Source organism: Enoplosus armatus, chromosome 1 (assembly GCF_043641665.1).
Source record: "Enoplosus armatus isolate fEnoArm2 chromosome 1, fEnoArm2.hap1, whole genome shotgun sequence".
NCBI classification, from domain to species: Eukaryota; Metazoa; Chordata; class Actinopteri; order Centrarchiformes; family Enoplosidae; genus Enoplosus; species Enoplosus armatus.
The window spans coordinates 12,547,094-12,573,473 of NC_092180.1; the positions used below are offsets into that span (position 1 = coordinate 12,547,094).

General features: G+C 40.6%; 2 protein-coding genes across 5 annotated transcripts; both read right to left on the reverse strand.

Moving 5' to 3' along the window:
- Positions 1 to 749: 749 nt before the first annotated feature.
- ctdspl2b (CTD (carboxy-terminal domain, RNA polymerase II, polypeptide A) small phosphatase like 2b) lies at positions 750 to 12,468 on the reverse strand. Its single transcript, XM_070925800.1, has 13 exons — positions 12,348 to 12,468; positions 8,158 to 8,348; positions 7,142 to 7,277; positions 6,909 to 7,058; positions 6,328 to 6,576; positions 6,081 to 6,177; positions 5,709 to 5,820; positions 5,509 to 5,595; positions 5,200 to 5,262; positions 5,032 to 5,111; positions 4,664 to 4,790; positions 3,816 to 3,911; positions 750 to 3,670 (listed from the first exon to the last, which is right to left on the reverse strand). The coding sequence occupies exons 2-13, from the start codon at positions 8,323 to 8,325 to the stop codon at positions 3,605 to 3,607; spliced, it is 1,431 nt and encodes a 476-aa protein (XP_070781901.1). The 5' UTR covers positions 8,326 to 8,348; positions 12,348 to 12,468; the 3' UTR covers positions 750 to 3,604.
- A 443-nt stretch (positions 12,469 to 12,911) lies between these two features.
- Positions 12,912 to 24,675, reverse strand: golm2 (golgi membrane protein 2). 4 transcript variants are annotated; one of them, XM_070903759.1, is made up of 10 exons: positions 23,628 to 24,675; positions 19,819 to 19,873; positions 19,555 to 19,657; positions 19,063 to 19,153; positions 18,702 to 18,825; positions 18,483 to 18,563; positions 17,657 to 17,941; positions 17,036 to 17,173; positions 15,184 to 15,351; positions 12,912 to 13,975 (listed from the first exon to the last, which is right to left on the reverse strand). In XM_070903759.1, exons 1-10 carry the CDS (start codon positions 23,952 to 23,954, stop codon positions 13,899 to 13,901), a joined length of 1,449 nt encoding a protein of 482 aa, XP_070759860.1. In that variant the 5' UTR covers positions 23,955 to 24,675; the 3' UTR covers positions 12,912 to 13,898. The 4 variants fall into 4 exon arrangements, with proteins under 4 accessions (XP_070759860.1, XP_070759852.1, XP_070759875.1 ...); XM_070903751.1 differs by having other exon boundaries at positions 18,483 to 18,566; XM_070903774.1 differs by lacking the exon at positions 15,184 to 15,351.
- Between the last annotated feature and the right edge of the window lie 1,705 nt (positions 24,676 to 26,380).

Genomic DNA, 26,380 nt, shown 5'->3' on the forward strand with positions numbered 1-26,380 from the left:
TAATATTATCTGGCAAACTTTGGTGTTTTTCCCTCCTTAAAACCCGTTTAAACCTCAGAGAACCCCATTAAAATACAATCCATTAGTTGTGCACTCAAAATCTCATTTTAAAAAGTGAATTAAATCATTATTAATGGAAAAAAGTTAATGGTGGGCTATAGGAGTTAATATTACAGGCTACTCTTTCACAAGCATCTGAACAAGGGATCAAAATAAAAAGGCTACTATATCCACTACTGTTAATGGGCAAATCATAATATGAATTTGAATCACACAGCACAAACCCTAGTGAAATGAATACTGGACAGCATCCACCACTTGTTATAGTTACAGGCTGTTAGAGGTTTGAGGCTTCTCTGGCTACTCCAGCACTGAATATACTCTCTATAATATATTCAGTACTACAACTATCTCTTCAGTCATAAGCAGAAATGTAAGTGTAATGTAACTCTACAATGTAATTTATACCATTCATCTGTTCTCCCGTGAATTATCCCACATCTCCAGCATCATCTCAGACAGTCAAGAGAAATAAAAACAAAGGGCATGCAAGAGGTTTTTAACTTTAAAACTTTGTTTCAGAAATTCAATGTAACTGTATATACACTTTACAATAGCATATAGCCTAACGGCTAACAAAGATGTCTTAAAACACTTTTAAATACATCTTCAGCACAAATAGCAATTCTTGCAAGTAAAATGGCTTAACGGATATTGAAAAAAATAAAAATAAATCATGAACACGTCGCTCTTTTCTGCAGAAAAAGTGCCATGATTAAAATTTAATTCAGGACTTTCCCACAAAGCAAGCTGTATTCTCTACATGCTAAGTTTAACAGTTCAGTAACATTGCGCTAAACTAAACATACAGATATTTGTAAGAAAAAAAAACACTCCATCTGAAGTAAAGTTAAATCTTCATTAATACATTTAAAAAGTAGATATGACATGCCTTTTGAAATCAAAAATACAAAAGATTTTCCTTACTTTAAGGATTTTTTTTAAAACATGAAGCTGCATGTATTGTACAACACTCAGTGTACAATAAACTGGTAATGCACATAAAAATGAGCTGGATGAAAAGTATCAAATGCCTCCCACCGATCCTTCAGAAACAAGCCATGGCTGATAATCCTACATAATCACAGCCCACTGAGGCGATGAGCACACCTGGGCTACATCACACACTCGAGGTGAGGCTTGCATACTAGACGCTGGCAGTCAGGATGGTGAGAGGTCAAGGGGGCAGGGGAGGGGGCTACCATGGTGGGACCTCAAGACATGTTTCCTCTTCCATGCACACTGTTCTTGCCTCCTCTTCAACATCTAAATGGCAGATGGAAGCTGCCGTCCCTCCTCATCCATTTGTTCCGGTTGATGAGGAGAGAACACAACAAGGAATTCGGAAAGACACTTAAGACTTCACCCCATGTACAATTTACATTCATAGTCTGGACATGTGTACTCATAACATTACGTCTGAGCAAACATTGTGCCCTGTAACAATTTTACTTGAATACAAACTAATTCTAATTTCTGGAGAGCTACTAACTTCTGGTGGGGAAAAAAAGGCAAAGACAGGCGGGCGCTGAACAGATGGAAACCATCTCTGAACAGAACCTGTGTTAAGTGAGCAGCAGGGATTGTTTGGGCAGGGCACAGCAGGATTCACCTGGCAGATTGACTCATGGGCAGGGTGCAACTCAATGGAATCACAGTACACAACACATACAGCACACTGAAAAAAGAATAGGGTGGGTGTCTCCAGGATTCAGTATCTGCAGAGCTTTGAGGTCTGATTGTCTCTTTCCATCTAAGCATTTTGGGGGCGAGAGCGCAGAAAATGCCATTGGGGGGGGCGTATGTATGGCACTGTACAGGCAACCCAGACAAACCCAAACACTCACATTTGCTTTAACATAAAATGCACTTGGATTCAAACTGAACAATGCATGCCAAATTGTCACGGAGATTCAAGTTAACTCTTGAGGGTTTGGGCGACAACAGAAGACAGGCATTTGAGCTTTCCGTCTTCACCTCCCAGGTTTAGGCTCGTAAGGATGCCAACACAACATTTCTGTCTACGGTTTGTCTCACTATCAAATAAATCAAGTCGAAAACAACAGAGGAGTAAAATGTCAGTTTGGCTCGAGTGTCCAGGCTGAAGTCGGGCAGATACACATTCATATAGTTACCATTCTTAAACACAATGCTTTAAACTGCGCTAAACATAAAAAAGGAAGAAAAAAAAACAACTTAAAAGTACAAAGTAAAAAGCATGAAACCAACAAGTAGAGGAGCACTCAGTGAAGCGTGAAGCTGACCGTTAAAACAGTATGTTGCTGGTGCCAGATATGGCTGGTACAGGGTCTGGCCATAGATTTCTACCATAGGTAGACTTCATGACACACTGGCAGAGATGTGCTACATTAGTCATAATGCTACTGATATAGCCATCAAATTACACATTACAACTAAAAGAAACAAAAGCTCTGATTTAGCCAGAATACTTGATTAGGAGTAAAAGACAATACTGATTATAGACAAATGACAAATCAAATACTATTATTAAAGAAAGGTTAACGTTGACACATTTGAAAATGAATGCCCTCAAACCTTTACAATATGTCAGATTTACAGGTAAGAAGATTCTTAATCCTAACACTTAATTAGGGAGCCATGTTGTGTCCACAGTGAAGCAAACACATTGATTTAAACCTCTATTTGTTAGAACGAGAACAAACTATATTTAAAGTCCTGGATTAATTCCATTTCATTTGACTATGCAGTGGACTGTCATTAATATGCACCCATGTTGCCCTAATAGGAAAAGGCTTACAATAAAACTTACATGACCCCTTTTAAAATATCATATCTTACAAACAGAAGTAAAACATTTTGAAACGCTATCTTTTTTTCTTTTTTTTTTTAAACAATGAAACACCAGTTTTACCAGAAAAGAAACTGCAACCAACAATAGAAACTTGACTCAGCTACGAGGAATGCATATGATTTTAAAGGCTACAGATTTTAGGTTTGCCAAACACCAAATCAGTGAGTGTGTGTGTGGCTAGGAGTAAACATACACACATGCACAGATTGATTTACAGGCCACTCATTCCTGCTGAAAATGGTCTGTAGCCACAGAGTGTCGTTATTCGTCAGTGTCAACAGCGTGAGCACCAGGGTTCGGTTTGGGTTCAGGGACTCGGTCGGGGCGGAGTTCCTCTTTACCAGGTGGCATTTTCATATCCACGAAACCAGCACCAAGACTTCAGAATTTAGTGTGGAGGAGATATCCACAGCTGGAGAGTCAGTCAAAAAGAGGAGTTTACCTGGGCTTGTTCATAGCGTGTGTAATTTCATCTATACATTTAGATTTTTAGAAAATTTCACCCAGATCTTTAAAAATGTTTTCCTTTTAAAGTTTTTTAAAAAGCAACGGTGGATTTAAAAACACAAAATAAACCCAAAATTAAGAAAAAAGGCTAAAATTTTAACAGTAATGGCAATGTTGTTGTTTGTAATCCAAAGAGGGGCTTTATACACGCATGTTGTTTTCAGTCTTTTCATGTTGTCCCGTTCTGAGGGACTGCGGTCGAGTTCAATCAGGGGGCAACAGGTCGTGAAGCCGGAACCTCTCCCGAACGTGCGGCCGCACATCCTCATTCTGACGAGTTCAGCGGGCAGGAGAACCACGACAAGAGGAGATTAAAGAACAAATTAGATTACATTTACTGAAATGGTCAAATATTTCTTTGATGTAGCTGCTGTAACAGGTCCTACAATAGCTATTGAAGCGTGTGACATCTTACCATCTCAACCAACTTCTCCAGGAAGGGCACCAGCTTCAGCAGCTCATTGTCATTCTTGTCCATGAACCAGCTCTCTATGGGAATCCCATTGGACAACTGTCGGGACAAAAAACATGTCAATTGCAATCATGAGTAACGTCTTTACTTATGAATATAACAGGATTTCCCACAGCGTATAATAGTTTAGTCACCTGAACTAACAATAACTCCACTATTGTCAGAAGAAATCATTACTCTTTTATGATATAAAGAACTGAGCTTCAGGGAAAACAAGCGGCGGAGTTATATCTCACAGCAAATGCCACAAATCTAATGAGAGTTTAGATAGCAATCTGTTAAATATCTGTGATTCAGCTCAGCAGGTTGTAATGATTAATCAGCCACGTCCTACATTTGCTTTGTGGTAATTAATTAGAGCAGCACATGGTAATGTCGCAAAAAAATAAAACATTCTGGATTTTTACAAAGAGGGAAAAGTAGAGCCAAACAGCTCAGTCACAATCAGACACACGCAGACTGAAGTTAGTTTCATAATCAACACTTCGGCACGCATTTTACCCATTAGAATCTGTACTGAGTTGACGTTAGTTTAAAGTTTGTTGGGACCAGCTGTACTTGTACAGAAGCTCCATGTTGTTTGCATCAATGACTGATCAGATGAGTTATTTTAAAAGAGAGCTTTGACTCATCCTGTGGCCAAAATCAAAATTTCCAAGGCAAAAACTTGAAAAGCAATTTTGCTTTTTTTAATTTCCTAAAATATGTTTTAATTTGATGACAATTACTGAGGCTTGTTGATAACCAGATAACACAAACCCTCCAGTGTTATATTTTGTGTGGGCGTTCACCTGATATGCAAAGGCTTGTGGTGAATTGTCTATGATGATGGTCTTTGACAGATCTCTGCCTAAGATGTTGAGGTCCTTGATGTAGTTTCCCTGGACACAGACACAATGTTCCCGAAACAACCTGTGTCTACAGTTACAGTAGGGAATGAAAGGAAAGAGGGACGAGAGAGGAAAAAAAAAAAAAAAATCAATCAGTGACAAGGTCAGGGCAATCAATAATTCAGAAAAACCACAAAACTGACACCTCAACAGCAGCACATGCCACCACCGGTGCTGCACACAGCTTTCTGAGCTCTTTTCATTCAGGCTTGCATCAGCTTTTAAGCTTGTTGTGTAATCATAACCGACTAACACAAAACACACCGTACCTCACTAGCTGCTTTTTAGGATCCAAGATGTTGAGCAGTTTGTCTGCATACACCTTTTTAGAGGCTGTAAAAAGGATGATCTAGGAAAGGGGAGAAAATAAATGGTCAGTTTTTTTCAAATCGCATGCAATTAGGATAAATTAACAGGAGTAACCAGGTTATATTTACCTCATAGATTTGAGACATGCGTTCCAGAAACTCTCTGAAGAACGGCCTCAAGCGCACATACACCTGCACATGACAACAGACCACCGGTAAGCAAATATTTATGATCAACACAGACAATGTTTACTGCAGGTCATCACGATGAGAGACCAAGTAAACCAAGTGCTATAACATACATCTTATTGAAATTCTCTAGTTCTCCAATCGCATGACAAGTTTGTCTATTTTTCAAAGTACTATATTTACAAATGGGACTTTATCCCCCTCTAGTGGCATCATGAAATAAACTGAGGGAAACAAGACTGTACTTACCTGGTAAATGACATCTTGAAAGAGGACAGGAAAGGTAAGTGCCGCATCCTCCAGCTCATTTAAACTGCAGTGCACCAACGTTTCATCCTAATGAAAATACAGGGACATTATTCTCAATCTTATGATATCTTAAAAAATGTAATCGAAAAAATGAAATCAACAAAAAACAAAACAATTGGTGGTTGTATATTATAACTGACCAGGTCTAGGACCAGCGAGAATTCAGGCGTGCTGCGTGTCTTCAGTGGCAAGGCTGGCTTACGGGTGAGCTGCTCTTCTGTCAGTGGAGGGACGTGCTTGATGAAGAAATACCTACAAATCAAAACATCACACATACTTTAAGTCAATTATAACAACTGTAGGGTTGACCTGGTTGAATCATATGTCTCACTGTGCTACAAACAATGCATCCATTTGCAGGAAATAACCCAACTTTCAACTTTTGTCCCAGCCCTTGCTTATCCCACTACCCCTCGTTTTCCAGATATCGGCATTCTGGTTTTGTTGTTAATTATGTTTAATGGGGTCTGGTTATAGAACTAAACATTTTATGACTGCAGTGTTTTACTCACGGGTCAAAGACTTCCCAGTCTTCCTCATAGGTTGCCTCTGGTGGTACTGCGGTGGGAGGAGAGTCCACATATGCCATATCTGGACTGGAGCCTGGAGCTTGGACCACAATAACAACAAAATGAGAAACAGGAACACAAAATGGCAAGATAAGCACATCCAGCAGTTGTCACTTACTTCATCATTACCTCAACATGACGTAAAACTCTTAATGTTTCAGAACCACGTGTACTGCTCTGCAGTATCTACCTGTGAGGGGTGGAAGGTCAGCATCAGCACTGAGCTCCCCCTCCACTGCTGTGGGAGACACCTCAGGGATGTGGGGAGGTCGCAGAGGTGGCAGCTGTGATACACTAGAGTAGAAGTTAGTGGTGGCACACAGCTCCTGCGTGGATGTGGCTGTGCTGGTGGGCGTCTCAACAGCCTGCTCGATGTCCAGCTGCTTGACTATCTCCTCAGCTTCCAATGCCTGGTCTGGAGAGTCTGAGCCAGAAGAGGCTGAAAAACAAATACAAAGAAGAGGCATTTGAGCTGTGTACTATGCTGACATAACTGACACATAAGACATACATCAACACCATGACAACAACAAAAAAGCACAACGTACTATTTAATACAGTGGTGGAACATCAAATGGTAGTAAGAACGTGTGAAAAGGAAACTTACTAGTGGGGATTTATGTGTACTGCAGGCTTTCACTAATGCATGATATATTGCGAATCGCACAAATTCAGCCAACCATATTTTATTTGAGTACAGATATACAATAAGTTTAAACATGGTCTCTGTTTACAATGTTAGCAATGTATCTAACCTCAGGGTCTGCTTACCATTTTTAGCTGGTGAGAAGAAGTTGAAAACAGGGGAGAAGATGGTCCCAAGAAGGGTGGTTCTAGGAGGGCTGGTAACCACCTCAACAGCCGTCGTCTCCTCCAGACTGCCGTTGGGCTTCTCCTTACTCCTGTCATGATTGGTTGCCTCTGCAGAGGAGAAGGTTTAAGAGAGTTAACAGAGACAAGTGGATAATAAACACTAGTGTTGACTTTCTTTGAGTGCCACTCACGTCCATTGAGGGACCCTCTCCTGCCAACCCTGCTGATAGTCTTGCGGGGGGTGTTGGTGTTTGGGGTGGTGGTGATCAGGTTGTTGTCCACATCACAGTGGAGGCGTGTCTTCTTGGCTGGGCTCTCCTGCTGCACCTTACGGAGACAAGACATCATGCAGTAAAACAGTATTTATATAGATTTTTTTTTTAAAAACTGCTAAAAGTCTCTCAACTCTTGAGATTATGGGCTGTCTCAGATGAAAGTAGACATCCGTGAGAGAAGCGTAGTGAAATCTTTGGTTGTCAATCCAAAAATGGTGGTCCTAGATCACAGTGAGACACATCCAGCACTGGCCGATTGAAAACTGACAGTGACCTTGACCTTTGACCACCAAAGTCTGGATATTATGTTCATAAGAATGGGACAGAGGGACGGACAACCCAAAAACATAATGCCTCCGTCCACTGTAAAATACAGTTTTTGTTAGCTTCATTGGAGTTAAGCAACAGATACAGATAATGCAGGGGAAAAAACTAACTAAAGCAGTATGCTACAAGTCCTAAATTAGGAATTAATGAGGAAAGGGAGGATCATGAAATGACAATGTAAAAACATCAAAAATAAACCTGTCTTTCCAGAGGAAAAGCTTCTTTTAGCCAAGTTGACTTTTCCACTTGTTACTACCTCCTGTCCCTGCACACCAACTCTGTGAGCCAGAAGCTAAAATTAGAGCTGAGTCCGACTTCTCAGACAAGCTGCTGCATTCCACCAGACATTTCTTGGGAAACATGACACTCTGCACCAAGAAACACTGTATTTAACTCAGCGACCTGGAGAGCACAGTGCTAAAAACAGTTTTAAAAACAGACAAGTGCCAAAAAGCTTAGGCAACACTGTTAAACCAAACACACTGAGAAGAGAAGGACAGCTTCAGCTACAATATCTGAATGCTCCCAGCAGGGGAATCACATTCATATTTGCAGGGAACACAATTAGAAAGCAGGGTCATTTGATGAGATATAGAGGTAGTTACCTTAACAGCATTTCCTCTGATGAACTTCTTGATGGTCGAGAACAAGCCTCTCCCTCCGCTTGTAGGAGTGTCCTCCTCTACTTCTGAATGCCTCCGCTTGGTACGGGATGGGCGGCTTGCCAGACTGGGGTTCGGCTGCTGAGACGCCTTACGCATTCTCAGCCTCATTGTTTTAGCAGTCACATGTAAGGCTGTTTTAGAAAATCAGACATAGGGAGGGACAGCACAGAGAGAGAGAGAAAATCAATATGACTGTACAGTCAAGGAAGCACATTTAGGCAAATACTCATCTGTTAAGGTGGACAAACAGGTTGTTAAAACAGTCAACTTTTAAAAAAGGATAAGTCTGTGGGGTGTATCTTTCTGGAGTGGGGTAATACTGGTGCATTTTCAGACAACATCTGGATGCATTCAAGATCCCATTTCACTTACATCACAGTGGATCACAGCAGCCACAGCTGGCTTTACTTTCATTCGTACAGTAAAAAAAAAAACATTGCCCAGGATCTTACTATACACACACACACACACACTCCCTATTATTAGCTGTGTACATACAAGATCAATGTTTAAGTCGAGAAAACAAAATACAGTAACTGAAAAAACTGTAGACGTGGACAAAGATTTTTAAATGTACATGAACTGAAACACATCTGAAGGAAATAATCTCCTTGTTCTCTAAAGTTGAGGGATTTAATTGGTCAGCTTTGTCCTCAAGTGTGGACAAGGGAAAACTTAAAAACTATTCATAGTGAACACGAATTGTCAGTCAAGCATGCCAGCCCCTTACGTAACAGCAGCTGGCTGAAAATGTGTCTGGACATATCCACAACCTGTCGGGTTCCCTAAATACACAATAGCACACTCAATACATACTGTAAATGTCCTTCACTACATCTGCTTTACATTTACACAGGGGTGTATCCATGAACACACCAGAGGTGTATGTGCTGTTGCTCAATTGTGCACAGATGAAAACACAGAACATGGTAACATTAAAGTAACAGGCAGGCAGGAAAAGTGGGACAAGCCTAAAAGTTGTGAATGCTCAGATTATCAAATAAATTAGCAGGTCTAGAGAGTGAATTCACATGAATGTCAATGTACTAGTTGAAGGATACACTCCTTGATTTTGTTATAGTGTCACATGTTTTTGATGATGATGTGTGCTATTGAAAAACGTCAGCTACACTAAAACATCTAAAAGAAGATATTTTATTATACAACTGGAGTTGAAAATCATAATCCAATTTCTCAAGATTCAATACTTCATGATTGTCTGAGTGCATCATTTTAGAAAATTCAAACAGTGTACTTCTGAGAGTTAAAAAGATGATTAACCCAGAATATATCACTGGACTTTGATATCTATCTGAAAATGTCTTGGTTTCGCTGCTTTTTTAAAGATCAGATTTACAGAAAAAAGCAAATGCTCATTTCCATCAGGTTAAAACAAAAAGTAACACAGTTTTTATACTGACATTTCTTCTATTGCTCTAACGTCAGTTGTGGAGGAAGTAAAACTATTATCGCTTTTTTCAGCTAAAATTGCTTATTTTTTCCTCTTATTTCTTTTACCAAGCAATGCCAGTAAATGGAGAAGGAAAACAATATTTACCTCTTCCCAGTTACTGTATTTTGACCTGGCAGAAAGATACAACATAAAATTTTCCCTATGTTTAACATTGCATTAAAATAAATCATCCACTAGTTATTTTGGATCTGCCGACTATAAGCCTTTTTTTTTTTTACTACTAAATAATAATATTTTTTGGGATCGTAAATAGTGTTTTGCAAAATATGTTTGGGGCATCTATTCTTAAGCCACTGTAGGAGAGGACCTCTCTTGGTGCTTTTGAGATTTTGGAAGTTTTTTTTCATCCCTCTACAACCAAAACATGGATGTCGAGATCACAGTACTGACACTGTCCTTAATAAATTAATGATGCCTGTATAAGTAACTCTGGCAAGATAATATTACTTCTGCAGTTCAGTACTGTACTAATCACAGTACTATTGTATAGGCTGGAAAAACTACTTCGTCTACTGCCCTACCAATTCTCTGCTTGCTTCCCTTAGATTATATAATACAGGAAAATAACACTTAGTACCACAATGATGCTCGTGTTTTTGTGACTGAATTTTCTTTAGCTATACACACTGGATGGACAAAAGCACAGACAGGAACACTTTACAAAAGCCTTGAAGTAAATACTTTGGTGAAGCTCATGTTTGTTTCTTGTTGACATGGTCAGAGGTGCCAATTCAACTACATGGATATTTAAAGCTGCTGTATTAAGTGTTGTTGAGCAAAACCTAACATCCCACAGGTTGTCCTACCTAAGTATTGCTGATCTGTCCCCTTGTGACCACTGCTCGTCTTTGCTACTGTAAAGTTTGTGTGTGTTTCCCTGAAACTTCACGAGATAAACTGACAGATGCTGCAAATTGACATTCTTCCTGACTCTCTATTTTATGAGATTTACCCATCTAATGTAATTAACTAAGCATATCATGTATGGACATTTTTACAGAAGTGTTGTTCCTGAAGATATTACTACATTATGGCTATTATGTGTACTTTATGCCACTCTTTGTCGTTTCTTCGTTTCCTGCTCTTATGCATTGCATATGTTAGCGTGTACAACACATCAGGTTTTCCCGCTGTTGCCAAATAAAAATCTAAATGAAGTGCCGGTTATATTTACTGTATGATCAAACCTTGCCGGGGCTCGCATGGCAACAACGACATAGCTGCTGAACAGCCACCTTCCTCGGCAATCGCCCACTAACCAAGGATCATGCACATAGCTAGGTACGAGCAAGTGAGCGGGAAATAAGAACATGCATGCCACTGTGACTGTATGAGCGCGCTAGCAAACGCTAGCCATGGAAACACAGTGGAGGCCCTTCCGACAGCCTGTCCACTGCAAAAGTAGTACTCCGAGGCTAAGGTTAGCTAATTGGTTTAAGAAGTGGCTAAAGCACACATCATAATTAAAACAAATACAATGTAGGCAGGTGATAAATGTGGTCCAGTTGCCTCAATCATGTCCAAGTCAACATTTGTAAAAGTTGCACCAAATTGCACTAAATATTCACGACTACCAAGCTTTGCAGCTAGCTCGATTAAGCTAACGCTACCAAAACGAACTACAAGAGGTCGTGTGTTAAGTTACGCGTCAGGGGTTATGAAGGTGTGCAACATAGCGCTGTTTTTGTACAAATTCTTTGGAGACTGACAGATTTTAGAAGCGGCGTAGGTAACGTTACACTGTTAATACAACTGGGCATTCCAATTAGCGTTATGAGTTAGTAAACGGTAACGTTAGCATTTCAACAAGGAAAACCCAAACAGGCTAACTTACCGTTAGCAAGTCATTGCGGCATCGTAAGTTGAGCGAAATAACATTAAACGATTATCGAAAGTAAGGAACAATAGTTAGCTAACTGGCATGAACTTAGCTGAGCGGTTTGACTCGGCTGTCTCCTCGATTTGTGTTAAGTTACTTTTTTAACGTTTGCGTTATATCTGAAACTAGTCGGACATCGTTAATCAAAACAGCTAGCTAACATAATAACGTTATTCAACTGGTGCAATTGATCCAGTCAACGTTATCTATCACTAATGATACAGTTGATGAGATTTCATTCATCATTTACGGCGTATGGACACGTCTAGCTATCTAGGAAAGACATTAAATGGAAAAGACTGTGTTGGCTAACGTTAGCTAGCTAGCAAGCTGTAAACCTAGCAAAGTTCTGTTGAGGAATGCCAATTTGAACGACGTTAGCCTCACCGCGAGTTAGAAGACTTAACCTGGCGTTAGTTAGTATTAACTGCTCCTTGTTTAAACAAGATGTTAACAGTTACACTGGTATGATTAATATGCTAGCGAGCATGTGTTGAATGATTTAGTTACAAAGAGTAGAAGGAAGCTGAAATTAGGTAAGACGTCGAGTCGACCAGGAATTAGCCAGGTCCGTGATAGGCCTTAGCTATGCAGGGTAGCTTAGCATAGCTAGCTTAGCGTTAACCCTACCTAGCCTTCTTGAAAAACTGCTTCGGGCTAACAGATGTGCACAGGCAGGGAAGGGAAATATTTATCCTGTCGTTAGCCAACATTACATAAACCACAAGCCAAATTACACAAACACACGAACAAGGTTGGTTAACGTTATCGACTTACTTTACGGTGATCCGCAGTATCTGGCGATAACGACTCAAGACCGATTAAGCATCACAACAGAGGCAGTGGTTGTTTTCGTAAACTGACTCGACTTTCTCTATATATCTACTCAAGGGCCGTCTCCGAAATGACACATCGTTGTGTTACCAGGCGCCATTTCCCGCCTCTGCTCAGTCTCTCCAAGGCAGATACCCGTATGGGACACAGACACACCCCCTTACCTCTCAAAACACCAGCCAGTCTGCAGCGAAGACTACCACTTTCCCATTTCTTGTCACAGCTTTGATAAAGGTAGACTACTCGTCTTTGTGCTTCCTCTTTTACAAGCAAGTAATAAATGACTGAATATTCAAAAGGTCAACAATCGACCGGACATTTATGAATTTCTTGCTGTTTATACTCAGCAGATGTTACAATAATGAACTAAAGGCATTCAGGTGCTAGACACCTATGACAGTGTTGTTGATAACATTAAAAATCTGTATCACCGGAGTAATCCACTCTCTACTGATGACAATCTATAATTTCTACACAAGACTCTAAAGCACTATCACACCTGAGAAATGACATGAAGCATCACCTTTAATAAAATTAAATTACATTCATGTGCCTTTCCATGAGAAATCAATTTTCCTGGCTGCACAAAGAAGAACTGATTTCATGTTCACGGATTTCCCTAAAGGTGAGGAATTAGGTTTCCTCAGTACAAATGGTAACAGTTCAACTACATTATGTACAAGAGACCTCATTAATGGAAGCATGTGTACAGTCAGTCAGTTCCATATGTGCTTGGTTAATCTTTGCACACTGTGGAGGATACTAACGTCGCTCTAGGTATTGCTTTAGCATCAGTATTTTGCTCAGTTTGATTATTAATAAAAAGTTTCAATGCATGCAATAGCATCATTTAAAAACAAAACAGAATGAGGAGCACTTCTAGTGTCTGTCACAAAGAAAATAAATTGATTTAATAGGCCATAAGCAAAGTCCTTGGCATTTGTAATGCATTCCCACTCCTGTAAACGAAAAAATGGTCTTCCATATAAGTCCCAAAAGTATGTTAGAAAGGCTGAATGCCGAATTAGTCTCTTTGATAAACACCTCTTGCGAAGAGTTTGTTTATATCAAGCAACAGCAACCTGAAAAGAAAAGTAGCAAAAACAAAACACAGTTCGACCTTGAAGTTCAGACATGAGTCAACAGGGATCCTTTAGACCATTCCATTATGAACCGAGGCAGTTATCAAATAACAAAACTCGTCAGTGTACATACAGGATATCATCATCTCGACTGTCATAACTTAGAACCATCAGCAAATCAACAGCAGCTCAGGACAATGCCATGTTTTGTTTTTTCTTTGTATTATGTTACGTTATTCAGAATTAATTCATTAGTTGCAATGTCTGTTTTTCCAAAATAGTCCATGACATTGAGGATGCACCCTATAAATTCTTAAACATATTGATGTTCAAACTATTTTGTCAAGAAAGACCTCGGTTGCAGAGGAAGGTCTGTTTATTTTTAATGAGCTACGGCTGTACGAGTTCCCATTCAAAGAATGTCAATGGCTTGATGTCTTTTTCCATAATCCACAGCCCGGTCTCCCTGCATGTCTCGATCATCATCATCTGGGAAAAAAAGAAAGCAATACAAACATTAGAGATTAAGTAATATACAATGAACTAGTGCTGTAACCATACTCCATTATCATACAAGAAAACAGATACTTTTGCATAGTTATCGCTATGAATTATCTTATCTATGTCCTCGCTCTCAGTCCAATCAATCGATCTGTTATAATGGTCACATACAGTGGAATCAGGAAATATCAGGATTTATGTTTTTCATTGTTTTGGAAATACTTCAGTACACTGGATTTGAAATTAAACAAAGTGCTGACTTCCTGCTTTTAGGGTGTTCATGTCCATCTTGTGTGAACAGTGTAGGACTTGCAGCCATTTCCCCTGATTTAGCAACAATGTGTAGAAGAATGTATTGAGAGGACACATCTAATTTTGGGTAGAAACACTTCCTACATCTATCTAGCATATCATTAGCGTCCTTGTTGGTCATTATATAAACAAGGACATCCTAGATTTTTATTGAAATCAGAGACTGTATACAAACTGAACAGTTTAACACAGATATAATAAATAAAAATTACAAATCACAGCCATACTCTAATCACTGGGCTAACATGAATGAAATTGTTTTTTTTTTTTTACATGGATGAAAACAAAAATAGTATTCTCCAAATGCAGTATTGTTACACTCTAATCAAATATTAACATTCAGAAATCAGAAATACATGACAGGAAACAATAAGAAAAAAAAACATGGACATGCATTTCAATATTTCAAGGAGAACACAGACACATTCACAAACACAGTGAGCTATATTTATCTACTGGTCGAGATGTGGGTCAGATGGTTGGTGGGCACAGACAGGTGGTATAGCTAAACAGAAGCACAGGCAGGGGAGAAAATACTAGATGGCAACTGCGTTACTCTCACAGAACCGTAAGTTCCTGGGTCAAGTTTTTGCCAAGATCGTTACTGTGTCTAAACAGTAAAAAATGCCCAGCAGCATTCGGCTACTCATCCTGAACTGCATACATAGCAGTCCTGCTTTGAACCTGAAGGTGTTTTTGTCATAATTCTTGAATATCTGTAGTTTGTGATGGATTCAAAGACCAAACTCAGGGTACTGTGAGCTACTCTAACTCTCGGGACAAATGCAGGGGGGCAGCAGCAGGACAGGGGTGGAGGGAGGGAGCAAGGGAGGAATGGTGGATACACATCTGGACAGGCAATCCAGTCTCCCGGCCTGGCTCACCTTGAACGTCTTCCTCCCCACCATCACCATCCTCTTCCTCATTGTAGGCCAGCTCGGCCTGCTTGTCGGCCTCATACTCACCCACGTTCCCATCATCCCCATTGTAGTCCGCTAGCTTAGAGCCGTGTTGCGGATCTACTGGGGACTCGTTCTCATCAAAGAACCGGCCTGCAGGAGGCAGAGAAGGGCCTCATCAGGAAGGGAGGGAAGCGAAGGCAGTTGTAGGGAGACAGGGAGGAATGGGTGAAATACTGCATAATAAATGCATGAAGGAATAAGTGATCGCATGAAGAGGATGACAAAAGATAAGGAAGATGAGGTTGAAGGGATACACTGTGGCAGATGTTAATTAGACAAAAGGTTTTTCTGAAGAGTGTTGAAAAGTCAATCATGGACTTGAAAGCAGAGGGCTGAGTGGAAACAAATGGGGTTCCCTTGTAATGAGGGATTGTGAAAAGTCTGGAAAGAACTGAGTGCTAATTGAGTTACTGGTTTAATCATCTGTACAATCCAATCAATCAAACACAATAGCTCTGCTGTAAATCCAATCTTATGTTTAGTTTTTCAGGCCATAGGCACTGTGTTTCATCAACGTTGTCAAAAATCACAAACAATTCAATGCAGCTTCAGATACAGAGGCCTGTTTGGAACGACCATTTTAACTTTAAATGTTGGAAGAGGATAACAATTGTTCTATATGCTGTAAACCAATAGTTGATAGGTGTTAAAATTAAAGAACACATATCAACAAAAGCAAGAAGTTGAGATCTTTTTACTGGATATTGTTGAATGGTGAGATTTTCCAATCTTATCATTTAAATATTTTACAGTGTTTTACCTGCTTTAATATTGAACAGGAAATGGGCTTACTGGTTACTGATGGCCATGTTAGAGAGGAGACAACTAGAGATGTTTCAAACCTGTTTCTAAAATTACAAATCAGAAAAACTGATCATAAGACATGTAGAATGTATAGATAAACTTAACTCAGACTTTATTGTCTCTATCACACAAGCATCTGAGGTAGTTTATGTTCCTATCCAGCCACCTACAGATTTGAGATGGCAGTGTTGATCACCACAGGACTGGGTGGGGACTCGAGACGCACTGAGCCAGGCAGACATCTTTGGGCTGCTAGTATCTAGTGAGCACCAGACACTGCCAAAAAACGAGACATCTGGTGGGTGTCGGGTGTTAATTTGCCATAATGGGATGCAAGTATAAAGAGATCAGAGGCAGAAGATTAGATGAAAAACAAAATGAAGACGTGAACTGAATACAACCAGTGTTTTAAGCAGCAAAGCTTGAGGTGGACGTGAAAGGAAGATGAAAGAAAAGCACATATGAAGACAGAGAAGAAGGAGGGAGAAAAGGCAGCAGAGCAGAGCAGAAGCCAGGCAGCAGGAAAGGATCATCTGGGAGCCAGGTGTGTGTCATTTGTCTCCTCTCCTCTGCAACTGAGCCCTCTCTCTACTCCCTGACAGTGCTCATACCCTTATTCAGACATGGCTTGCATTCAAACAAATACTCAGTTAGAAATTCTAACTTTCATGAAAATGTAGAATTAAGGGTGTAACCATTTGGCACTTGGCAAAATTCACACCAATTGCATGACACCAAATTGTATTTTACTCTCTGCATTGACGCGCATCACAGAGAGCTGGGAGGCAGCAGCTAAGCACAAAGGTGAAGCTAACAAGAATAGCTGTGATTATGCCTCTTTTTCATGTGTAATGTTATTTTTCCCCACCCCTTCAAAATCAATCAACAGGTTAACAAAAAGCACCCCTCCAACCACAACCTCCCTTGCATTCCCTTTTAGAGTATTCCCTTTTTTTGTGGAGGAACTCACTTTGGCGGTGGTGTACTGGCTCTGCTGCAACTTGGTCTTTGGCGTGGTGAGGCTGGATGGGGTTGGGCACCTGGGCTGGGTTGGGCGGCAGAGGAATCCCCTTCAAGTGTTCACTGTCGCCCTTGACATTATCAGGAGCTGACAATAAGAGAGAGACTTAGGTTCTGTTGTATGTATGACCAATATCAAATATCACAAGGCCCAAAATGTTCTTTGTTATACCTCCGGAAAGTGGCAGAATTTGCAAACCACCTTTTCATCTGCTACGACTAAATCACCTGGGCTACAACATGACTACTTCACAATCAGGGGCAAATAAATGCCTCTTCATAACCTCTTATTCATAAAGCAGGGTGTGGTAAACCTTCTACATTTGTGTTCTGGGCTGGGAAAACTCATTAAAAATGTAGAAACTGCCAATGAATCCTGTACCATGATAACAGTTCTCTGCTCTTGCCTTCACTTAACTAAAGATTCAGTGAAAGAAACATAACTGAAAGCATTAAAATCAGTAAAGCTACATTTAAATGAAGCTGGAGAACTAATTATCACATGCCTAAAGGCTCAAACGACAGACTATTATAATTAATACAAATGATATGCATGTGGTGCATTCTGTACCTCGAAGTTGTCTTTGCTGTTCTCCCAGCTCGTCCGCCTTGATACCTGCCTTGTTGTCTTCTTCAAACACTATCGGTTTGTCTGCCTGTTTGATGATGCCTGGAGGTGCAACCACTGCTGCTGCTGCTCGGCCGTCCACTCTGTCCTGCTGGAGCCTGGGCTGGTCCAGGGACAGGCCCTGACCCCCAGGGCCATCAGCTGCCCCGACCCCAGGTCCAGCACCCGCTCCTACAACCACATCAGGGGCGTCATCATGCTTCTGAGTGATGGCTGGTTTCTTCAAGGCTGTAGAGAAAAGGAGTGGCAAAGTGAGAGAGCTTGGAAACCATAAAAGTTGTTTTTGTTTTTGTTTTTTTGATGTCACGTTCAGTGACATATTAGGGAGTGGCACTTCCTGACCCTGCCACAGCGCTGTCCACAGTACCAGGCGATTGAGAGTCACATCTGTAGTCCGTTGGTCAGTTATTTTTGTCCAGTTTTGGTTTCAATATGACAGTTTTTAACTGGCAAACTGCCGTGTTTGTACAGGCTGAGTTTAATAATCTCACCCTCGGCTCTTTGTAGTCCCCTCAACAAGTCGCAAGTTTAAAAACACGAGGGAACAAAATGTGTACAAGTCTATATTTAAAACCAAATTCGGTCTATAAACTGGTATAAAGGTCATCTTTATTATTATTACACTTGACTTTGCTCAGCCCATCCTGCCTTAAAAATATTACTGTATATAAATGTATATACCTTCTACATAATTTTCCTCACTCACTCATTAATTAATTTGGTTTGCCGACCTAAAAATAGCTCTTGAAAGTTTAGGTTCATTGCTTACCAAATTGCACATCATCGATTTTTCCCACCTCACTGTCTTCAATACCAGGCATGCCGGCATCACTGCCGGGCTTACCCATCTCTTCTGTAACAGAAGGAGAAGAAAGAATTAGGTGGTGGATAGGTTGGCATTAAAATTGTTTGTTCCATAAACAGGAATCTCACACACACTCACACACACACACACACACACACACACCACACATCACACACACAGTACCTTTTAAATCTGGGCTGTCATGCCGGCGAGTGGCCACAGTATGGCGTTCTCCCACCATATCCACACCAGGTGCTCCCTCTGCATGTCTACCTGCCACTACACCCTTTTGGCCGTCCATTACACTCTAAAGAATTATCAAAAAAAAAAGGACAATAAGGACAATGAAGAGAAGACACAGAGGGGAATTCATTGAGTTTGGATGCTACTATCACTACATCTGAGTTAACAGTAATGAATATATATTACAGTGCTGAATAAATGCAATGTGTACCAGAGGGCAGGGAGCTATCAGGCAAAACATTTACTAAAGAGTCCAAAGAATGATCACTGTCTTGTTGGTCGAGATTTTGTCAACACTAACCTGCCGTAGCTTTGATGCTTCTTCCTCCAGGGTCTTTTTCGTTTCCTCATACTCATCTTTCAGTTGTGCAATCTGACGTCCACACTGTAAACTAGTTAACACACATTCCTCATAAATTTCACCCATATAATCAAGGATTTTTGTCACCATACTATAAAACAGATTTGCGCAAACAGGCAAAAACTATTTTTTGAACAACTGCAAAACTGAGGTATAAATCTATTCTTAAAAACCTCACACCACATGAGTGCAATATCACTGGGATTAAATCAGATTTATTATGAAACAAGGAGATAGGAAATTAAAATAACTCATGACCTCATATCTTCGGATTACAGTGAATATTCAATTGAAAAAGTAAAACCTGTCATAATCAATAATTTCAGAAGCAAAAATTCACATTTTGAGACATCGTTTCACAGCTCCTCGAGCATGAGGAAAAGCCTGAAGATCAATAAGGAAGTGACAGGAAGTAGTAGAGACTTAACATACCTCTCATACTCCAGTTTTCTTTCCAAGGTAGTGCTATTTTTCTTCACTTCTCTTAGCTGCTCTTCCTGTTTCATGAACTCCTGCTTCAGCTCCTTTAGCTGCTCTGTTTCCAGCAACACACAAACACACAATATTTTGGAGAGATTGTACTATAATGCTTCCTGAGGAGACTTTCAATCACTATAAATCCTCTAATGAAATATTCTGACAGTGTGTGTGTGTGTGAGAGTGCCCTCTGCTGGCAAGATGAGGATGACGTCCTACCTTTTAGCCTCTGGATTTCTGTCATTTGGGCTGTGACATCACCCTGGAGCTTCATCTGTACGAAAGAGAGAAAAAGGTTCAGGGATCTTATCAGCTGAGGGAGACCTACATGCATTTTGACTCTTAAACACCTGAAACCAGTTCAACAGTCTATTAAGAGTTGCTCTGCTGAACCATGCATGACTAACATGTGCAAAAGGCTCTCTAATTAGTAGACAGTACCATCATTGACAACAGGAAAACAAGGGGGAACAGTTCATAGCACAAACAGATGGCACCCAGTGTGACATTGTGTTTAGTTACTGCTACAAGGCAGCAAGTCTGCCTATCAAAACCAGTATGGGGACGTTAACCCAATGCCTGGTTGCTGATCTCATGCTGAGAAACAATGTTATAGAATTCATAATAAAGTATTAGAATCTCGCTAAACTTAACAAGTGCCTTTGTAACATGGAGAAAGCACCATAAAGAAGTTGAAAGCTCAGACATAGCTGGTTTATAAATCTTTTTTAGGCAGGCACTTTAATTACACTAGGAAGGTAAAAAAAAACAACTCTATACACTGTAATGCAAAATAACAGCTCTGTAATAAAAAATGCTGATGTGAATTCTACCTGCAGCCCACACTGATGCTCGCTGTGATATTATTATCTGAAACTGTTGGCTGCTCTTTATTTTGTGTTTTAATAAAACTCAGTTGTATGCACAACACACTTGAAGGGAGGAAGAGAGCATGCAAGTTAAGAAGGGAGGTAGAGGGGAGGGAAACTTGGGAGTATCAAACACTCAATCCCTGTAGGTTGGAAAGGTGGCTGTTAAAAAGTTATAGTTCTGTCCTTCACAAAATACAGCAGCTGTCGTTATCTTGAATAATGCCCACACTAGTTTTAAATTAAAATGGCGACAAGTTTTAAAGCGGACAAAAGAAAAACCTGAAAAAGTCCACAAAAGCTCGCACGATACAAAAATGACTGTTCTGTCAAAATACAGATGAAGACAGACACAGTGTCTGATGGAGTTTGGAGGGGGGAAATACCACAGAAACAAAAGTGCATTTAGCCAAATTTTGGCAAAACAATGACTGTCACTGATAATATCAATGGACAGTGGGGGAGTGAATTATGTCGCAGGACGGGTGGTTTCTATGGATATACTTCATTTTGTTCCTTCCTTTGAAATCCACTGTGATTGTCTGAGTTCTTGAATGAGTTATAATTGACTGACACAGAAGGCAATGAGGACAGATTGACGGGAAATACAGCATCAATGTCAACTGTCAACTAAAGCTTTGTCCTGTCACTTCGTCACAGGTGGTTAACGGCTTCCCCCTGCAGCCGGCTGAAATTGGCTGTATAGAGGACAACTCGGCCAGACTGTTTACAGACCGTATGAAGAATTATAAGCTTGCATCACTCATTCTTGCGCCTAATGGGTACATGACGTTATTGTGTGGAAGCCAGTTAAGACTCAAATGTCACTATTTTCTCTGCATTGCAGGCCTCTCGCTCTATGTAGCATACAGCTCTGTTGAAACAGGGTTGGGCTGTTGACAAAAGAAAGGAGTGGATCAACTGCTATTCAAACACCTGCCTTTATCTTGATTACGTAAACACGGAGCCGGATACTTAAGTTACTAACAAGAAACTAGGGCGCTTACACTGCTCTTTATTCCTCGCCTCAACAACAAGAAACCTATGCTCTGGCTTTTTAAATCTCTTATACAAAGACGGTTTTGTTTGTTTTCTAACAGTTTCAAACAATGAAGATGCCAAGAGGGATTTAAGTATCAAAAATGACAAAAATGAGTAAAAACATAAAATGGTCAGTAAAACATGTTTGTAGAAGATTAGACAGTGCCAGCACATCAGGCAACGAAACAGAAGGCTAACTGTTACAGGGCCGCTGGTTTGCTATGACTTGATTTGGCCACAGAATACAGGATTTGGCTCCCAAACACACAGTGTGGTGGTCAGCAGGAGAAAAGTTTCAGAATTGGAAATCATTTGAAAAATGTTGCCATTAGGCTGTCAGATGACTCTTGTTGATTTTTCCATCTGAGATCATTTCTATATTCTTTTTTTAAATATCACTGGCTGGTTTTAATTTCAGACCTTGTTTGCTGAGCATGTATACCCATTATGTATGTATGTATGTATGTATGGTCCATTAAAATCAATGATGATATCTTGTTGGTCACTAAGCAACTAACTCCACTCAAGGAGCTGGGAGGAAGTTAGATGTGTTGTGGTCAAGAACAGCTCGTCAGCTGTTGAGCAAAACAAGAAATTGTTACTAATGACCTTCCCCCATGATATTCCTGCAGATTACCTGGCAAATATACTGATGTGTTTCTTTAGTGTACAAGTCATTAATCATCAATGGGTAGTGATAAGTTTGCCAATTCAGGATCTAACCTGTTCTCCCAATAAGGCTGTCTGTGATCTTGTCTAATGTGTCCTAGTTTAGTTATACTGGATGGACATTGGAGACCATGAGTGATTTGACTACAACATTACACCGCACATAGGATAAACATAAGCTAAACAAATGCCTGTATGCCTGTCCATGAGAAAGAAGCATGACAGACCGGATGCAAATTACAGGACCACCTCCCCCCATCTGTTGTCTAAACGTCTCCCATGGCAGCTGGACACACAACGATGTTCAGAGGGTGCTGGGACACAAAACAGTGAATTGCTGGCTGGGCCACTGCACATGACAAGAGCCTTGTGGAGCATATAGACAGGCCACGCACAGAGAATATATTAAGTAAAAATGTCCTGATAAAATGAATCAATAAAATCTCAATACAGCATAAGAAAGGTGACTTCAATTTGTTTCTTTGCGAATGCGATCATGTCTTTAATTTACCATATGAAGTATTGGGAGATAGGTGGGAGTAATGTAGGGAAATGTGGCTTTTAAACAACTAAGCCTAACAGTGGAAAGCAAAATAACCTAGCAAACTGACAAATTTTTAGTCGACCAAACATCAGAATTGTGTGGAATGAAAGTGGACTCCCTCAGCTAGTCTAATCATTTAGAAAAGAGCAGCAACCAATAGCACACACAGCTAACATAATGTAGAATCCATTATTTAAATGACACACGTGGTTTACAGGCACAAGCGCAGTGAAACAACACCATTACACTTATCTATTCAAAAGCCTAAAAGGATATTAAAACACCTGAGAGAGCTAAGAGCTGCGATTGTTTTTAGAAAAATATTATGTTGGTGGAGCAGAACTCAGGTGAGGTGGATGAAATTGTGAGGATGAATGAGTTCCCGGACAAGGACGAGTTGCATGTATCATCTGTCACTACATGCTCCATCTGAGTAGGGAGATTACAGCATAACATACTGTAGATATCGTGATGAGACTGCATATGGTGTGATGATTTAGGTTGTTTTAATACTGTGATGTGATTGAAATATTGTCTTTTCTTAGCTGCAGTACAGTTAAGTGATACTTATCTAAACTTACCTGACTAGCTGAATGGAATGAACAATGAACCAGCTTTGCCATCATGTCCCCATGCCTACTACCCATAGTTTAAACATTGTTTTTAAACAGTCATACCCAAAATATGGACACACACTTTTTTTCTTTTTTACAGAGGTATTGAGTCAAAAAACGACTATAATCCTTGACTTTGTTATTGTCACCGAGCTTTACCTGAGAATGGTTTGGTCGGTGGGGTGCTAATCCCAGTCTGTGGAAACTTTAGATGGCTAGATTTTAGTAAATATAGTACCAGTGAAATGAAACTTAATTCCACCAGATTTGGATCAGATATTGTCACTATACCTTTTCATCAGTGCACTTTTTGATGAGCGCCTCTCGGGCCTGCAGCTTGCCCTCCAGGACGCTGTAGTCTCCATCCTTCTGGTCGATCTGCTTCCTGTATGTTTCCACTTGCACCATCAGCTCCGAGTTCCGCTTCTCCAGTCGGCTCCGCGCCGCGTCCGTGCGCTTCACCTGCGTCTGTACCTCCGCCAGCTCATCCAGCAAGCGGCCGTGCTTGTTGGACACTGTCCAGTAGTTGAACGACAGTACGGCGATGATCACCATCAAGAAGATGAGGATGAAGGACGGGAGGCGGCCTCCCCGCCGGTTTGCACCAAACCCAACCATTTCAAAAACAAAGTGTAACGTTACTTCAGGTTGTTACCGCAACCTCCAGAGCTCAATGAGAGTATTCTCCCGCTGTAAAACACATCCGTCTACGTGACATGCCGCGTATATGCGGCAACCGTTCGCAAATGAAAACACTACACAGACAGACAATCATGAATGTTCAAGACTTTTCACATTTCTACTGATCTTTACTCTGCGTCCTCCTTCCGCACACTGGGCATCTTCTCTGCAACTCGTCCAATGTCAGTGGGTTAAGATGAAATACGCCCGCAGGGACGTGGCCTAGCTCAACTGGCAACGTTAAACACAGCAGAAGAGACTAGACGTGGACACGGCACCGTGGCAGTGAGGAGAGCAAATACACATCATACAGCTAGCTATATAACAGCTAGCCATATAACGTTAGCCTTCAGCTAGTTCTTTTTCATGCCTCTCTGGTAGGCCCTGTAGGGCTGCATATACTGACGTTTGGAGCTCCTTTAATCACAGAACCACCGCCAAACAAAACCAATGATGCTTTTCGATTCCGACCTGACGTTAATGTTAGCTCCTATCAACGTCAACGCTGTCCAGCTAACCACTTCACACTAGCTAGCAACGGTAGACGCGAGAGCACAATTAGGTACTGTCAGACAAAAAAGTATCGTCTCTTCTTGCGGAGGACGGACGTAATTCTTGTAATATAACTAACCAAATCGTAACAAACACTAAGGACACAGGCTTTGTATCACACAGTCCACGATTCGCTGCCTACCAAACCTGATTTATGCGCCGTGTGAAGCTAGCTGTAATCAGCCTGCGTGACGTCCGCCTTCTGCTACTGAAGCGCAGATAACTTTCAAAATAAAAGTCTGAATTGAACGTTTAGCAGCACAAAAAGCGTGACATTGGTCTCTTTATCGCATTATCTGTAGCTTTGGTTGACGCCTATGAGCCAGTTTGCTAGCTGTAGTCTCGAGGTCTACGCGTACATCTTAACTGATGGACGAAAAGCATCAGCCACACATCGTGAAAGCAATAAACCTGTATGAAAACATGACGCCTTGAATTTCGCGAGTAGTGTCCAAAGACCGGAAATACGCGGCTGAATGGAAGAACACTTTACAGTTATAATGAGAAAGGGGGCAGATTTAATTAGGTATTCATATTTTGGATATGAAGCAAGTGTTGTGTATCAGTCGTGAAAGCAAAAGCCAACAAATGTTTCGGTACGACAGCATTTCTACTAACTATATTCAGTCCATTAAAACCCGGCGTGCATTTCTTACTTCTCATGAACAGCTTAATCAGACATAACACTCTTGTTATTCAATAAGTGAAGGTAAAATGTGTTTTCTCTAGGAAGCAACTTTGAGGAGTGAAATCTAATTCCAACACCTCCCCCAATGACTGTCAGTGAGGTAAGAGGAAAGAGAGAGGTTGGAAGTATTCTGTGTATTGACTAACTTGTAAGTCCAGCTGCTGAATGTGTGCACCAAGTAAATCAGGTAAGGCCACTGTTTGTTTCCAATGTTTCCACGCCTCTGTTAAAGCTCACACATTATTATACTTGGTATTTATCTTTAGGCAACTCACTTAATATGACTCACTCTGCCTTTGTAACTTTGACATTGCTGAAATAATTGCCAGTGCATCACAAGTATTGCAAATTTAGGAAATTCTGCAAGGAGAAAAGTCTGGCATTTATGGCATGGTTAATGTCCAGTGTTTCCAGTCTTTTGGCCAGCCCTGGTTGAGGTGACCAGATGTTCAAAAAACGCCTGCAGACCAACATACATGAGTCCAAAACATTCTTTGAAATAAGAACACAAACCACAAGATACAAACTCATATTTTATTGTAACACTGATAAGAATTGTAACACAATGAGGTAAGTTAAATAATCCACATCTGTGATGTTCTTGAAGCAGCGGCACCACAAAATATTCACCACCCTATCAGTAACAGTTCCACAAAGTCTGCAAACAATGGCTAGTAAAGCCCAGTCGGTTCACAGTTTAATACAAACATATTTCATTCTGTTTCTTATGAGGACAAGAGGAATACTGATAACACAATCTCCTTTGTCTTTCAGTCACAGATCCAAACTTACCAGCTGTGTATTTGTTTCTTTTTTAAGAGATGAAACTCTGTAGAAAAGATCCCCTGAGGGAGAAACATTCTTTTGTTTTTCTGATGAGAAAGAAGCCACTACAGACACTGGCAGGCTCAGTCTGAGTTTGCTACCATTTCTGCTGATGACTTGGCACGGTCTCACAGGGCACTAGGAGATTGAGTATGAGACCATTTCAGTTTGCCTGTGCTGCAGTCACACTGTGAAAATAAATGATCTTTCAGTGCTGGAAGAGTTATTAATTACTCTACAGACATCTGCTGCACAGCACAGAGTGGCTGCAACACCAGCACCCTGAAAAGCCCTCAGA